This window comes from Mixophyes fleayi, chromosome 4 (assembly GCF_038048845.1).
Source record: "Mixophyes fleayi isolate aMixFle1 chromosome 4, aMixFle1.hap1, whole genome shotgun sequence".
In the NCBI taxonomy this organism is placed as follows: Eukaryota; Metazoa; Chordata; class Amphibia; order Anura; family Limnodynastidae; genus Mixophyes; species Mixophyes fleayi.
In genome coordinates, this window is record NC_134405.1 from 95,920,332 (window position 1) to 95,938,250 (window position 17,919).

Below are 17,919 nucleotides of genomic sequence, written 5' to 3' on the forward strand. Positions count from 1 at the left end.
TTATCTGAAGGAAGAGACATATTTTAACATTAGTTAACACATTAAGGGCTCTATTAATCACAGGGTGAGGAGAGCTATTCCTAGCAAAAAAATGTGTGTTTTTCACTGCCACTGTTATTAACAATAAACACATAATAGGGCCAGTGGCGCAATGGATAACGCGTCTGACTACGGATCAGAAGATTCCAGGTTCGACTCCTGGCTGGCTCGACTATAACTTTTACCTGTTCTAGATGTTTCAGTTGTATTGTTCATTGCTCTCTTTATTCTTGGACTACACAATACAAAATGCCAGCATGTTTATTTATTCACAACATCCATTTATTAAGTCCATTACACTAGCTCAGGAAGTTTGTTGAGTACATTGTACTGTCTTAGGTGCAAGCCTGCAACCTCCTTTTTTTGACAAGTATAAAAAAGTTAACTGGTCTTTGAAGCTCAGACATTGCAATGTTTAGCATACACATAAATACATAATATATTTTTATAGTTTATAATTATAAAAAAATCTAAATCTATTGTGTGTGGAAGTAGGGACCACAATTCTGAACAAAAATTTTACCCACAGTGGGGCCAGTGGCGCAATGGATAACGCGTCTGACTACGGATCAGAAGATTCCAGGTTCGACTCCTGGCTGGCTCGAAATTTTTATTTTATTCACGTTTCCATTAATTTTAAACATACAAATGTGAGTAAAAAAATAACGGGTGAAAATTGTATTTAGTCTGACAAATCTATATCGGCATTGAAAAAATAAAATAAGAATTTAAGTGAATGGCATTTTAAATTATATATTGCGAGATATTATGTTACCATGTTTTAGCTACAACAGTTTTACTTGCGCTCCATACTCCCTGTGTAATCTTTTATTACTTGGCTCCAAATTAATTCACAATTGCCATATTTTATTTTTAATATTCACTGAAAAATGTTAACAAAAAAAATGGATATGGACATACTTTGCACTCATCTTGTAAGTAACATATATAAATACTAACTATACTGAAACAACATAGCTAAAGTATACCCATAAATACATAGTATATTATGATTATAGTTGATAACACTATTTAACTATCTTGTGAAAAAGAGGGTGGGGCCCGTGAGCTTGCCACTACTATAAACAACACTGACCTACAGTTGGGCCAGTGGCGCAATGGATAACGCGTCTGACTACGGATCAGAAGATTCTAGGTTCGACTCCTGGCTGGCTCGAAAATCTTTTTCTTGTTTCATTCATTTAAAAGTTCTAAACCTATACAATTGTTAGTAGAAAGATAGTACGGATAAAAATTGTGTACAGTCAATCATTTCTGTATACATGCTGGTTTAGAAAAATAATAATTTGTGACGCCTCCATTCATTCTATACGTGGTAAACCATACAAAAGTGAGTGAAAAGATAGCAAGAATAAAACGTATTGTTATGCTAAATGATGCATTGTGAGGTATCGTCTGTGTTTTAGCTAGGACAGTGGTACTTCATACTAATCCTTCATTAGTTCGTTACAAGTGTATTCACAGTTGCCATCTTTTATTTTTAGTAACCAAGTTGACTTAATATATTACTAAAATAATGGTTATAATGGTTACCTAATGTACTGAATTGTTTATTGTTCAATTTGGCACAAGACATATAACAACTTTTGTAATAAATAAATACGTGGGTTTTTTGTTTAAAAAAATAAATAAATAATAAATTAAATGCAGCCCTATGCCCATTAAGATAACTCTGCAACAAGTAAATCAAACAACTGCTTTTATGGTCGTTAAGAAGATTAACTTGAAAATCCTCTTTTCCACATATGCATACCTCCCAAATCTGATTTAAGCAAGGCCGTCCAGATTTGAGGGATCCGTTCTGCCATCGCAACATTCTCCCAATGGCTGGAATGTTTACATAGACTAACCCATAACCTGCTAGTGGTGCACATGGTAATCAGGGCTGCCAAGAGAAATTCAGGGCCCTGGTACAACAACATCATGGGTCCCCTCCTCCTCCCCCCCTTATAGTTAACCATGTTAAAAAAAAAAAAATGTTATGTACACAAATTGACACAAGGGTACAGTGCCCGCTTGCCGGAGCATGACATATGTCCCAGTAATCCTGACTTTCGGGACATCTAGCAGCATAGTGTAGTATAGGAAGGATGCAGTGTGTACAGAAAGAGTTCACAGTCTTGACCTGCCCCTTACATTGGACAGAACAGTCACCAAAAAACAGGATTGTCACGCTAGAATCACATTTCACACTTTCATCAACTATGGCTGATGCTTTCTTTAGTTGTGGCTTGTCCGTATCCTGGAATGTTGGGGGCCCTATTTGAAAAAAAAAAATGGGTACATTTAGAAAATTATAACCAGCCCTGTTGTTAAATCAATAGTACCCACGAGTAATAATTAGGCTTTCCTCCAGCCCCATTAAATAATAGTATTCCCATTTAATAAATAAACCTATTTCCCTCCCTGCAAACAGCCCCAGCAATAAATTAATAGTATTTACATTTCAGAAATATACCTATTTCCCACAACCATCACTGCCATTAAATAATTCATACTCATATTTAATAAAGAGACCTCATTCTCCCCAAACCACCCCATCTTAAATTAATAGTCCCCACTATTAAATTGCCCCATCACCACACAAACAAAATAGCACCCATTAATTAACCACCTACCTCACACACACTACATTGCCACAAGCCCCCTGTGCCATCACACACATTATTGTGCCCCTTCATCACAACCACGCTGTGCCCCCTTATGATCACCCTGCGACCTCCATGCTACTTTTCCCCTTTCTTTATCACTCTGTGCCTCTCCTCCTCCCCTTCTTTATCACTCTGTGCCTCTCTCCCACCCCTTCTTTATCACTCTGTGCCTCTCTCCCACCCCTTCTTCATCACACTGTCCCTTTCTGCTTTCCACCCCTTGCCTCTCCGCTCCTTTTATTACCTTCTATTAGCTCTTTCATCTCTTCTCTTCTTTCTTCTTGCTTGGTCCTCTCTACACTGCTCCTCACTGAATGTAGGGCGTGACGTCACGCACGGCATTCAGTGTGAACGGAGCAGATAAGAGGGACACCGGTGCTGCGATAACGTATTTTTTATTTATTTTTTACTACCCAGCCCCTCATGCTGGTGTCTGTGATTACTATGATCCAGGACCATGGGTCCTGCCTACTGCCAGGTGATCCTGGACCAACCACCACTGAAGAGACACCTTGCTTGTGAAGACAAGCGGATCCTCTGACGTTTCAAATGCAGATGAGAACCTGACCACTTTGATAAGAGGTCCCACTGGAAGCAGCGAGAATGAAACGGACCGTAAGGAATTGTTTCGAAGATCGACACCATCTTTCCTAGGAGACCATGCATAAGAGGATGGTCGGACTGTGAGTGTCCAGGACCTGTGTAGTTAGTTCCCGTAATGACCTGGTCTTGACCTCCGGGAGAAACACCTTTTGTTCTCTGGTGTCCATAATGAGCCCCAAGAAGGTCATCCTCTGGCAGGGAATCAATTGTGATTTCCTTAGATTTATTACCCATCCATGGTGCTCCCAGATCCTGATGGTAAGAGTCAGGTATTGTTTCAACAGCTTTGGTGATACGGCCTTGATGAGTAGGTCGTCTAAATATGGTATTGCCTTGACCTCTCTGGAACGAAGACACGCCGCCATTACATGATTTTTGTGAACACTCTGGGTGCTGTAAAGAGGCCGAAGGGGAGTGCCCAGAATTGGTAGTGAGCTAATCCCACTGTAAATCTGAGAAGTGACTGATGTCCCTCCCAAATGGGGACGTGAAAGTAAGAGTCCTGTATATCTATTGATGGTACAAACACGCCTGCCTCCAGTCCATTGATCACTGATCGGAGGGATTCCATACAAAACTTGTCCACCCTTAGTTGTAGATTTAACAATTTTAGATTTAAGATGGGTCAGAATGATCCATCCGGCTTCAGGACCAGAAACAGGTTTGAATAGAACCCGTTGTTTCTGGTTGTCTGGTACCGTGCAAATGACTCCTGTATAAAGAAGAGAAGCGACACAGAGCCGCATCACCTGTCTCTTTTCTGGATCGCGGGGTAAGGAGGTTGCAAAAAAGCGACGAGGGGCTGGACCTGACAGGTCTATCATATAACCTCTCGTCATGATTCCGCAAATCCAAAGGTCTTGGGGGGACTCTATCAACTGTTATGTTAACAGACTCAATCGCCCCCCCACTCCTGCTGCCACAAGAAGGGGTGGATGGCAGTCAGGATGCTGGGTTTTCCGTAGCTTTTGTGGACTGCTGTCTCAAAGCGAGGGAGGATCTACCTCTATAAGAGTGTCCCCTACTACAGGTCGGTCTGCCTTTAGTCGTCTGACCCCTAGCAAAAGGGCTGCCGAAAGATGCCAAATCGAGGAGGTTTTGCCTTAGTAACTTTTACTGGCAGAAAAGTGCTTTTACCACCCGTGGCCTGGCAAATCATATTGTCCAATGCAGTGAGCTCTATATTCTTTAGCATCTCCCCCCGACATGTCCTGCTGCTGCTCGTTGAATCGGTGCTGTTCTCCCTTTACTCTGGCAGTCACCACATATTCGATCCTCCGTCCTTACTAAAAAAAAACCAAAAAAAACGGACCCTGCAGCTTAAGCCAAGATTCCCCCCTCCTTTCTCTGATGGGGGAATTTGGTAAGCCCCGGCAAGATGGCTCTGAGTACCGGCGCTCTATGACTGTGAAGGCAGCGCCGGTTTTTCGGGAGGCTGTCAGTGTGACAGCGGCTTAATCCACATTGTTAAAACACTGTCAGCTCTGTCAGTGAGAGCCGTTCGGCACTCACAAGACAGAGTAGTACCGCTGCCCCCACAGGAGTGTGCTCTCTATCTGTAGAACACACTCCTCAGATCCAAATAAAATGAGAATAAAAATAAAATAAAGATAAAATAAAAAAATAAAAAAACTTTACAATTTGCAACAAACACATTAATGAAAAAAGGAAGTGCATCAACAAAGAGGTAAGCAGGCCCTGCTCACAAACTAGATGCAAATACGAGTTTAATACATGAGGTTAAGTGCTACATATTGTATATTGGTCTGGCCAGATTGCAGTGGGAAAAGTCTACCCTGTTTACTTACCTTCTTATCATCTGAAACACAGTCTCAGGTCACTTTTCCTCTGTTGTTATTGACATTCACGGTTTATTTTGTATTCTGCTTTTGCATGTTTGTGACACGCATGAATAATTTTACATTTTGATGTATTCAAATGAAGATTTACACTTTATTTTCTCTCAATCACTTATTTTTTTTTTTGTTTACCACTTTTGGGATTTGAACCATATTACAAATCTATATAGTATATAGTCTATAAGTGTACGTCTTGTCATATAACTTAAGACATTGTTTGGTTTTGGTTTTGTGAAACTGCACTATATGTAGGTTTGATAGTCAAGAAAACTAGACTTAAACCGATTGGTATTTATCTTGGTGGTTAAATATATTTTAGCATTACCAAATCCTATTGTTAGGTGTACAAAATAATACGCAAAGTACAGTTATATTATTTAAATAGAAGTTTAATGTAGAAATTACAAAAACCACAAAAAGGTAAGAAAAAAAGGTATTTACAAAAGTAAAAATACATATGTACATGTAAACAACAGTCACTGCATAGATGAGCTGAGTAAGACCTATGCAATGAAATAATGTCTCTTATGCATCATTAGCAACGCTGGATTTGAAGTGTAAGGTCCCCTACACAAGGTCGAGACACATTCTGTAGACTGTACCACAACTAAGCTCAGCAATTCTGTAGGAACTAATGACATCACTTAGACATGACCCATTGTGTGACACAAGCCTAGGTGGTATAATTAGTTCCTAGTGAATTAATAGGCTGCGATCTAAGGAATATTTGCTCTGCCTAAAAACAGCATCCTCCCTCTGTGAGAAGCTGATGCATGCACATCATAAATAGAAATCAGGATGCACCAATACCACTGTCTATCCAACTCATAATCTACATTTTCTGGTAACACATGCTATGCGAGACATATAATAAGGGGCGAGCAAGTGAAGAAATAAGACTTACCAGCATTTAATTAAGCAGCTTAATTTTGTACAAATGGTGCAATGTGCACAACTGGATTGTAACGGTCTAGTGTTGTATAGGAAATGAGAGCAACCATCTCTACTATGTCATTAAATAAGCCAAATATAATCTTTTTAGAAAAGCGTAAACGGCTTCAATTTTTTAATCTATTTTACTAAATTAAGGACAAGTCAATTCATACATTTATTAGATTACTCTGTAAAAAAAATACAGGTTATCTATGGAGTTCCTATGTCAGTCTATGGAGTCATTTCATTTAATAAAAGAATAGATCTAATATTCAATCAATTACCAGCATACCGATAGATTTCTACCGACTGGCAGTGGAATCCTATACACATCAGAGTGTGTGAGCACTGCAGCTATCGCACTATTTTATAAATAAAATTATTTTTGGTCACTGCAGCTGTAAAAGGAAAATTACATTTGAACTACAAAAACCTGATTTCTGTCCCAAACAAATATTTGCCTAGTTAAAGATCATGTCCATTTTAAGGTATATATAATCTCTTTGGGTTGCGTACTGTTTTACAGTGCGGATAATTCCGACACTAAACAGTACTACAACTAAATTCCGAATGTTTTAAAAAACGGAGTGTACAATAATCCAACTTACCTGCATAGCGACACTGTAGATGTCCGATTGCATTAGGATGTTGACTTGAAGTAAGTCCGACTGTTGACATGTCAGTCAGTAGATTTTAACGTCAGCGTGACCTGTCCGACTTGTAATTTAAAACGGCAATGTCAGGAGCCCACAGGTTAAGTGTTTAAACACTTAACCCGACATTGCCACTTTAAATTACAAGTCAGACAGGTAGCGCTGACGTTAAAATCTACTGACTGACATGTCAATAGTCGGACTTACTTCAAGTCAACATCCTAATGCAATCGGACATTTACAGTGTCGCTATGCAGGTAAGTCTGATTATTGTACACTCCGTTCGGAATTTAATTGTAGTACTGTTTAGTGTCGGAATGGTGGTAATCGTGAAGACGATTACCACCGATCTCTTTAACTTGATGAAAGGATTCTGCAAATGAAGATGGGAAATGTAGTTTCCTCTGTAGAGAAGAAATCCAAAATATATTATTATTCAGTGCAGTGTTTTAAATACATTTTGTATGCACACCTAATGTGTCTTCAGCTAATTATCCCAAATTTTGCTCACCGGCCACAATATAAAATAAATCAACATAGTGTTTACAGAACGTGGCTCATGGAATGGAAACCACAATCGTTAGTGTTCTAATGTGCCAGCATTTAAAAACAATGGCCCTGCATTACAAAGGAAACTCTTAAAAGAAGTTTAAGCCTTTAATTGCAGAGTGAAACTTTTCTTCTCCAAGTAGCAGAACAGTAAGAGTCTGGTGTAAGGACACTTACCTTTTTGTACTCCCCCAGAGGAGGCAGGAAAACCAGAGCTCCGACACTTATGTCAAAAGAGCAGGTTGGATGACTATCATCTAAGCACCAAGGAGTCCGCTGCCATGCTAACTGGGGGAGCAAGTGCTTTACTATTTAATTTAGATTCAGAATGGAGTACTATGGTGGAGGTCCTACAATTTATTCAGCAGGACCCCACTACAAGCGCAGAGCTATTGTCAGTAACCAAACTGCTCCAACAGTAAAAGTGAACATAATAAGATAAGGCACCTCCATGGAAACAAATTGCCGTGGTGTCGTAGTGCGTGATAGAAACTTTGCTGACTACATGAGACTTAAATCAAGTTTTATAGGCATTTCTTTACACACCACAAACTTGAATACTGGTTGGAAAGTTCAGACACCAAACTGCGATTTTTTTCAGTGGTAATACGAACCCAATGCGTGGATATTGTAATGTTGGGTAACATATAGAAACATTTGAAAAAAATTCATTTAAAAAAATGAAAAGAATTGAAATAGTGTATATTTCCATGCTATGTCCTAATAAAACTCTTGTCATGCTTTTCACACATGCTGCGATATCGTGGTATGTGCAGTCACAACTCGAGCACAGTGCCCAATAATCAGCCCATTGTAAATTTTTGGCTCATTATCAGGCATGCCAATGAATTTAGTCACCGCTATGAGCGTGTGTGTGCAGTCCTCTGACCGCATTAACAGTCTCCCTAGTGGTCTAGAAGTGATCGGACTGATCAGCCCGACTGCCGAATGAGTAGATGGAACTTATCCACTGTGTGTGTAGCACAACTACACAGTGATCATATCGTTCAGAACGAACAGCAGGATCGCCCTATGTGTGGCCAGCTGTAGGCATACTAAATTGAGGTAGATAACCTGTGACTCTACTTACAGTGTATTCTGTTTTCTAACAAAAGCAGTAAACAGCTAGCAGAGTACACTTAGATCCTGGTTGGCACTACTGGAAATCTTTAACATGGAATCCCTTTTTCCCCCAATTCAGACTCTTGAAAACACCATGAGGGTATATTTACTAAATTCCTGGTTTGAAAAAGTGGAGATGTTGTCTATCGCAACCAATTCTAGATGTGCTTTTGTAGAATGTACTAAATAAATAACAGCTAGAATCTGGTTGGTTGCTATAGGCAACATCTCCACTTTTTCAAACCCGCAGTTTACTAAATATACCCCCCTAGAGTTAACAGAATTACTAGAAATAGGAAAGCCGGTTTACATTTGGCATCTAATTGGAAGCATGAGGTGGCTTTTATGCATTGCACAAAATATTGGTCACATTGATGTCTTGCTTTTCGGTTTTTAAATTATGGAACCTCTAAGAATACTGGGAGTTATATTTCAACAACAGTTGAGGTGTCTGAAGTTACAGAAGCCTGCCCTATTACATTAACATAACATGTTATATTGCAGACCACAGCAATCTTTGGGCCTGAACAATAGACGTGTCTCTCTAAGGATTTCCTACTACCCCCAAGAATTTGTGACCTACAAGGACAGAATTGTTCATCCTAGTCCTCAAAAGCTGGCATACTGTCAGAGTTTCAACAATTAAAGGGGTAAGTGATGAAGTAGCTATATTAAAAAAAAAAAATAAAAAAAAAAATTACAGAAAAAGTAATATTCCTGAAATAATGGCCTGTATGGCCCTTAAGGATAAGTGCTGGACAACGCTGGTCTATAGCCTCTATCATACCATATCATTTTATAGTAACATGTAGGCCATAATCATGTCATTTTTAACACTATATAACAGACCTCATTAAAATATTTGTCAACAATGGTTAAGACAATGTCAAAATCATGGGTTCGCTGTTACATGGCTCTTAACTTAACCCCCTTTTTGCTAAGTAGACATTTTTCTGCTCAATGCAGCCATTGCAGATACTGTAGTTGCTGGGGGAGTGGTCTGAGAACACTCGCCCACCTTTGTGCACCAATCAGTGTAGCAGCTGCAAGACAGGAGTATTGATCAAGTTATCACACTGTAGGTCTCTGCAGCTTAAGACATTTCAATAATACATAATTTGCTGTTAATAAGTGGTTTAACTTAGTCTGAGGACATCTACATACTCATTGTAGTGGGTACTGTAGTTAGCACTCTTGAAACATTTATACCAGTGTTTTAAGACAGTCCTACAGAGGGTTTTTTCTAACATCAATCATCTCCACATTAGAAATCAAGGGCATGCTTATATTACATCTTCGAACGTCTCTCCGGGATTTAGGAAGGTACATAAGAGGTCTTTGACAAACACCATCGCTTGGCTGTAACACCCTGTTGTTCAGTATTTCGGTCGCAATGTCTCGATGCCTAAGTTCCTCTAGGCCTGGCTGTTCTTCTGAAGGTAGGGAGGAGCGCCTCCATGTGGGTGGTAACGGGACATGTATCAAGTCCTCCCTGGGCCTCAGGTTTCGATCAGAAAGTTGACTTATCATGTCTGCAGCAACATTATTCTCTTCAGCAGACCCAGCTAAGGAGACTCTTCTATCAGCAGTAGGAAGACCTCTTCCATCTCCTAGAGCCACTCGAATAGTGAGAATAACATACGAGTCAGCACACAATAAACAGCATCTACTGTCTCGTCTCGTAGCTTCATGATAACTCTTACCTTTTGCGTGTGTTCCTGGAAGGTTTACAGAAGGGACAGCCAGTTTGTTTAGTCTTTGACTCAGCTCTTGATGTGCCCACATATACCAGCCAAGCTCCTTCTCAAGCATCTGGATTCTACCTTCATATTGTCTCTTGCTTCCAGCCAGCCCCTCACCCATTTGGTCTAAAAAAATAAATAGATAAAGGAAATATGAGACAATATTCAGAGCTTATGACAGCCCAGTTGCAGTGACCATTGTACAGCAGCACCCAGCCCTATACCTCTGTGAATTATTTTATCACTAAAAGCAAAAATCTAATTTCTGTTTTGTTTTACAAAAAGAGGCTGTGATACATAACAGCTAAACATGCTAATTTTCCTGTCCATTATTATGAGTGTAATAAGCAAGCAGTGCACAACCCAGCCTTTATGACGATGAAACACAATCTCATCACTGGGGCCAAATTCTAATAGAACATTGTTTGGCTTTACCAACAATGACATCTGAGCAAGTGGCTTATGCTTGTTTCAGGATACACAAATATAAATACACACAATATTAAAATGTAAAAATAAAAATTATAATTAACTCTTAAGGATAATTAGAATAAAATAGAGATAATTTGTTTCAAGCTTCCGTCTAGGGATAGTTACCAATAGATCCCTAAAAACAAACATGAAAGAATACAAAGAATAGACAGCACTACATAAACCAATTACTAGTATTATTAGCTCGAACATAAAAATATAAAATTCACAACTACTAGCAAGAAAAATACATAAAAAAGTTTAATTATCTAAATAAATGTTTTATTGCATAATAAAAAATTGTAGATCTTTATAAATTCAAAAACTGATTAGATACAAAAAGCACAGACAGTGGCTTAATATCACAAACTGAAAAGAAATAATCAATAGATGATGGGTGTGCGGACACAATGCTGAATATTGTTCACTATGACGGCATTGGACTACCGCCCTTCTGATCTAGAGAGCAATTACGTTACTGCACCTTGGCACTGTTTCAGCAGGAGTTGTATGTTGCGTTCATGCTCCTTCTGCTGCAAAGTGAGCTGACGATCCATCTCCAGATGCTGCCGTTGTAGCGCAACCTCCAGCCAACTAATAAGCCGCTGCTGCTCCTCCAGCTTCATTTCCAGTTCTGAGAAGGCGATCTGTAGTTTGTGCTCCTCCTCACGAAGTGTGACTACCTATATAAACAACAAATATGATGGAGGAAGGGTGAGGTAACACCTGAAGAGTTGCATTTGGTATACTAGCTTGCCAGTCTAAGCCAAGTAACCTACAGAGTGCTGCTCCAGGACTTTTATTGCATAAAAAGCTTTATGTAAATATGGCTCTGGACTTCAGCAATTCACTAAGAAATAATGACATCACTGAGAACACAGCCTATCAATACACTAACTAATGACATAACTGAGAACATAGCTTATCAATCCCATAAGAACTAATGACATCACAGAGAACACAGCCTATCAATACACTAAGAACTAATGACATCACTGAGAACATAGCTTATCAATCCCATAAGAACTAATGACATCACTGAGAACACAGCCTATCAATCCCATAAGAACTAATGACATCACTATGAATGTAGCCTACTAATTCACTGATAACTAATGCCATCACTTAGAATAAAGCCCATCAATTCACTACAAACTAAATGACATCACTGAGAACGCAGCCTAGCAATTCACTAAGCCTCAGTTATGTCACTGGTTCCTAATGATAAAATAGTCTGCATTATTATGAATATTGGTTCAACAATAAAAAAGAAAATCTGCCTTCACTGTGTGTAAACTATAATTGTACTTTAATTCAAGATGTTATCTAAACCCTGATTGCAGCATTGCATGTTCCCTCTTGTCCACCTGCAAAGTACTATAGTAACATTATGTGATGGATATGGCTAATATAACCCCTAGTTCAATAGAGGTCAAAACATTTAGGAGTATAAATGGATGCTTGTCAAATAATAGAATATCAGTATTGCATTAGTAATAATATATGTACCACAGCTCCATCCTCAGATCTCTTGCTACTCACATCCTTCCTTAGCTGTAACATGATTACTATACACATATTAGATTTAGATTTGATTAAGTTACGCTTAGCACATAGTTATTCTGAGATGCTGTGCTGTTACTCCAGCATTGATGGGTATTTCAGACACGTGCTTTCTGAAAACTTGCATTATCCTCACAAATGTTTCCAGTACAGTCTGGTAAGCCACAAACTTCAGCCGAGCTACAAAAAGCATTACATCTGCATTCACCAAACACACTATGGAATGTAGTAGATCTTGGCTTTCAGCAAGGAGAAAATTTACCTTGTCAAAATATTTACATAGGAGAGCCCGAGTTTCAGAGGAGGACAAATAACTGAGCTTTGCCATGAGGTTCATTTCACACTGGGAGAGCAGGCTGGCTGAGGCACGCAGAACCCGCTGTCTGCGAGTGATGGACTCATTCTTGTACTCAATTGCAGCATCAAGAGCTTCTATGGCCTCATCCAACTGGAACAGGATCCTCTCTTCCTGAGAAGGGAGAGTCAGTCATTAAATACTTAACAAAAAAAAAACAAAACAAAAAAACTCGCAAGTCTACAAAACATTTGTTCCCATTATATTGCTTAAAAATATGTGTTGCTATACAAACTCCCAACCAAGTTACAGCTACATCAGTACATCATAGGATTCAAAGTCTACCGGTTAAGTGACTTGGCTGATAGGTCGCGTATGCACAACTGTCTGCTAAAGAGATCTGATCCACTTAGAAATCGGGAGGAAATCATTTCAGATAACTGGAGAAAGGTCATTGTAGACTTGAGAACTACAAGTGTATATGGCGGGGGATAATGGCAAAATGTAACTGAATATAAGTATAATAAGCAATAAACTTATCTCTCTGGAGAAAATGGGTAAAGGGCAGGCAATTCTATCCTTTAAGCAGACGACAAGCTTCTATCAAATTAATAAGGGTTTTAGATGAATCCTCATTCTCTATATAGAACAGCATTTGCCATATACATATTTAACCATGGTGTTTTCATGGTAACAAGAGACTCAGGGGGTAGGTTTATCAAACCTTCTAAAAAAGAAAAGGGGGTTATTGACCAATCAGATCCTAGTTGTCATTTATCGAGTACATTCTAGAAAATGATAGCTAGAATATGACTGCTTGTTATGGACAAAATCTCAACTTTTCCTATTTAGGCTTTATAAATTTACCCCAAAAGGTCAGTTTTAGGTCAAGGCAATAAGAGCAGATATGTGCCAAGACTTTTAAATGACAAACCAGGACCTTATTTTACAATGTACAACTAATCATTCTAAGTGGAGCTATTTTATGAAAATAGTGGGTACCCGTCTTATGCTCAATACTTCTAACCCCGGTCATGCAGACACACAGAATACAATCTGCGTTACCTCAGCAGAAAGGAGGTTCCCCTGTCGCAGCTTATCATCTATGTCCACCCTCTGCTTCAACAACAGGTCTTTCTCTTGTCTCAGATTGTTTATTTCATCCCGTATACGCTGCTGGTCATTGGCACTGCCCTGGCGAAGTTGCCCATTCTTCTCGGAAAGCTCTTTTTCCAAGTCTTCTATACGGCTGGAAACCCTGACAATATCATTACTCAGAGCCTAAAAATAGAAGAGCAGAACTTTACAAATATTTGCATCAATCACATTTGTCTTTGCATTAGATACAATTAAATACACTACTTTTTCATCTTACAGACATAAAAAAAGAAGATTTTTGTACTTGCGTTAAATCTCTTTCTGCGATTTCATCTGGGGGACACTGCTACCATGAGGTTGTATGACAGCGCATGGAGTTGGCACTTAACTATTTAACAACTATGTTTGCTGCCGAGTCCTCCCCTCCGCAAACCCACAGACCTCAGTTTTGCTTAAGTATTCTAGGAGTTGGGCTGTTTAAGTACTGCTCTGCAGTACTCGCTGCTAGATTAGATTTTTATTATTGTCTTAGAGTTACTGACATGTCAGTGAGGATAGGAGTGGATTAGTGTTATGTTTTACACTGGTTCATTTAGGTTTTTAAATGGAATATAGTTCCGTTTTTTTTTTTGTTTTTTTTTAATAAACACAAAGAAGAACAAGAAGAAGATAGGAAAGAATCAGCCTGTAGGCAGTGACTGCCACTATGCGACTGTCACTGTATTCTCCCGACGGGTCCGGCGCTGCCTCAGGCATAGAGCGTGGGGACTTCGTCTGAGGAGCGGCCATTTTCAGGGGAATGCCTAGTCTCTCCCTGAGGCGAAGAGGGGACTTGGATTTCATCTGGCCACAATCTGAGCACAGATTAAAAGGCTGCAACGCTAAAGAAACTATAAAGGAGAGCTATAAATAAGCAAAAGCCTCCAGTGAGCGGGTAGGATAATCCTCCCCAAAGCAAAAGCCTATAGTGCTGAGAGTGTAATGAAGACCCCCCTGCTGATTGGTACACTCCAAAGGTGGGCAAATTCAGCTCGAGTTTACTTCAGATGGACTCCTGACTGAAATAATGGAGAATCCATCTGCTGCTGGCTTCACTTCTTAAAATACATGTTTTAGATAAAGAGGCCATGTATGGAACGTTACAAAAGTAAAGCCTATGAAAAGTCATTGGATGCCCCAACCAGGCTGCGAAAATGAAGTACACAAGAGGAACCCACGAAAGGACCCAAGACGCAGGATTATACAAACAAATTAAATGTGACTTTCCAAGAACATATAATTAACGTGAATCATAAAAATATAATTTCCTATTTGTAGAAAAAGAGTATTATAAAAAATATCAAGTCCGATTATACTAACAACTTTGGCTTGCACCTGTAGATTTCAATGTTGCTTTCTTTGAAGTGGTTTAGTTGCATACTAAACAGATCACATATTCACTGCAATAATGTACTTAACTAGGTCAGATACACTTTTACACATTTATGTAACTTGAAAAGCTACCATCTCCAAGTTTTAATGAAGGAGAGCCCTACAGAACAAGATATAGGATTTAATCTAAACAAAATTGTGAACAGAAATGGCGCTATTGGTAAACAATCCAGATACTATTATAAATGGAATTAAATGTCCATATATTTTCAATTTCTGGTAATTTTCATATCCTTGGTGTATCCAATCCTCTTTATTCAGTGTGCTTCTCTGTATTCGCTCATCAAAGGAATATGTAAAACAAATATAAAACAAACATAGTGCAACCTGTTTTTGCCATATAATTATTAAAGGAATAATACTATCCTTTAAGGCCCATGTGTAGATATAATAATCAAAACACCTCGTGAAGAAGAATTCCTAAAAATCCCCTTAAGGGTGTACACTTACTAAAACAAATAATATTTACAACAAAAAAATCACAACAGACATCATATTTCCTTGTATGCCCTTGTGATCTAGTGATACAATGTAGACACCTCGTGTAGAGAAATAAAAAACAACTCTTCTTTTGCCCCTTAAGGGTATACACTCACTAGAACCAAATGAGGATAAGAGCTTTTTAATAGTGAAACTGTTACGTTTTTTTATTAGCATTTCTCATGTCTATATTCTATATTTTCTGATTCTTTAGAATCAGATATCCATTATAAAGAGGTAGGGCAGTATAATAGTCTGCTGTTCATCCTGGTGTTCATCCTGGTGTTTCATGTAGACCAATGTGGGTTTTATAAATATGCCTTTAGTTGATCGATCCCTTGGAATATGCAAATGTGTTCTTTTTATGCAAATATGTTCTTTTTATGTATAGATAATTGATCCTTTGGAATATAGAATGATGTCCTTTGTATATGATCGAATAATGTAGGTTTTATTCTTACCGGTTGGTTCTAATAAGGAGGGATTCTACTAACACCTTCTAAATCTATGAATATTGTTGGTATATAGAGTCCGTTTTTATCCTTCAGGGGATGTGTTTATCCCTTTGCTTTGAAATTATATTTTGTATTGCCATTTAGTGGGATAAATGTTTTAAATGTTTAAACTCCAGATATTGTTAAGATACATATGATTGGACTGCACTATGGATAAAAGACTGTCATTTTGTCAACTCACTATGCCTGGATAAAGATTTCTGAATCGAAACGCGTTGGCAGTGAGTGACGTCAGACGCTCCAACGGGGATTCGGATAGTGTGAAGACTCTACTCCTCTGGAAGTCGGTAATCGCAGGGGTTTCGCCCGGGACACTCCATGCTTAGTGATATAACATCACGCTCACTGATTTCCGGAAAGGGGTAAGAGGCCACCTATTCTCGTTGTAGGAGCTTGTTTTAAAGGAAGAATATATGTGAGGAGTCATTTGTTTATGACGGCCTCGTTTTTATATGTTTACAATAAAGTGTCTGAGGATTTTACACTATGGAGCATTGCTCTTTTCTTTTATTTTTTTAAACGGACGAGTACAATCGGATGGTTTATATCGGGATCAGAAAGGAAGATCTAGATACTTCATGATGTGCCTGATTATCATTTGGTTCTAGTGAGTGTATACCCTTAAGGGGCAAAAGAAGAGTTGTTTTTTATTTCTCTACACGAGGTGTCTACATTGTATCACTAGATCACAAGGGCATACAAGGAAATATGATGTCTGTTGTGATTTTTTTGTTGTAAATATTATTTGTTTTAGTAAGTGTACACCCTTAAGGGGATTTTTAGGAATTCTTCTTCACGAGGTGTTTTGATTATTATATCTACACATGGGCCTTAAAGGATAGTATTATTCCTTTAATAATTATATGGCAAAAACAGGTTGCACTATGTTTGTTTTATATTTGTTTTACATATTCCTTTGATGAGCGAATACAGAGAAGCACACTGAATAAAGAGGATTGGATACACCAAGGATATGAAAATTACCAGAAATTGAAAATATATGGACATTTAATTCCATTTATAATAGTATCTGGATTGTTTACCAATAGCGCCATTTCTGTTCACAATTTTGTTTAGATTATATTTTGTATAGGCACGTTGAGGGGATTGTGCACTGTGATTTGAAAGGCTGCAATTGGATAGATTGCGCGGAGTATCTGAATATTGTATTGTGTTCAAGATATAGGATTTAGCTCAGTGGTTAAGTGCATTGGCTAAAACTCTACTGGAGACACCAGCTTAAATCCCAATGGGGCACTTAGATAAGTCACCTTGTCCACCTGCACCCTGGGTACAAAAAAAATAGATCGTAAGATCGAGTGGGCAGTGAAAACATACCTGATTAATTCTGTGTGTACACAACTGTGTAAAATATGAAGCGCTTCATAAAAATCTATAAAGATGATATAAGATATGTCTAAACAGCTACTCTTCTATAAATGCAGTTATAGGTCATTAGCACAGGTGTCAGGCAGGTGATCTCTCCCAGTCAAGAACTCCATCTACGTATTAATTCTACAGAACTAATTATTGGCTTTAGAACAATGGAAATTAATGTTCTCATCCTAATAAACCGCAGTCTCACCTGGCTGGATCGAAGCCTTTTAATTTCCAAATCATTCTTCTCTTGTAGCAGCGCTTCCTTTTTAACCAATATACCTTCCCTTTTGTTGAGTTCCTCTTCCAACTCATCCAAGGCCCGGCGCTGCTCGAGAACCTTATCGATCTCGCTGTCCAGCCATTTCTTCTGCTCTTCAATTTTCTAGCACAGGGAGAATTTTTGTAGGTTCCGGGTGAGCAACAAGCTAAACATGGAGATTGCTGAACTAGTTTCATGACAGTGAAAATATTGTAGCTAATAACAAAACACTTTACTTTATTGTCAGAAAAACAT

General features: G+C 38.6%; 1 protein-coding gene and 3 non-coding genes across 4 annotated transcripts in view; 3 read left to right on the forward strand and 1 right to left on the reverse strand.

Moving 5' to 3' along the window:
* The first annotated feature begins 137 nt into the window (after nt 1-137).
* Nucleotides 138-210, forward strand: TRNAR-ACG (transfer RNA arginine (anticodon ACG)). The gene has a single exon. It is a non-coding gene; the product is annotated as a tRNA-Arg (tRNA).
* Nucleotides 211-570: 360 nt separating this feature from the next.
* Nucleotides 571-643, forward strand: TRNAR-ACG (transfer RNA arginine (anticodon ACG)). The gene has a single exon. It is a non-coding gene; the product is annotated as a tRNA-Arg (tRNA).
* Nucleotides 644-1,143: 500 nt separating this feature from the next.
* Nucleotides 1,144-1,216, forward strand: TRNAR-ACG (transfer RNA arginine (anticodon ACG)). The gene has a single exon. It is a non-coding gene; the product is annotated as a tRNA-Arg (tRNA).
* A 4,325-nt stretch (nt 1,217-5,541) lies between these two features.
* KIF7 (kinesin family member 7) overlaps nt 5,542-17,919 on the reverse strand; it is a 54,168-nt gene continuing 41,790 nt past the window's right edge. Inside the window, exons 14-19 of the mRNA XM_075207776.1 lie at nt 17,611-17,787; nt 13,567-13,782; nt 12,469-12,675; nt 11,128-11,326; nt 10,134-10,298; nt 5,542-10,049 (exon numbers count right to left, since the gene is read on the reverse strand). Of these exons, the coding sequence (XP_075063877.1) occupies nt 9,658-10,049; nt 10,134-10,298; nt 11,128-11,326; nt 12,469-12,675; nt 13,567-13,782; nt 17,611-17,787 (1,356 nt within the window). The 3' untranslated portion in view covers nt 5,542-9,657. The remainder of the gene's footprint in view (nt 10,050-10,133; nt 10,299-11,127; nt 11,327-12,468; nt 12,676-13,566; nt 13,783-17,610; nt 17,788-17,919) is intronic.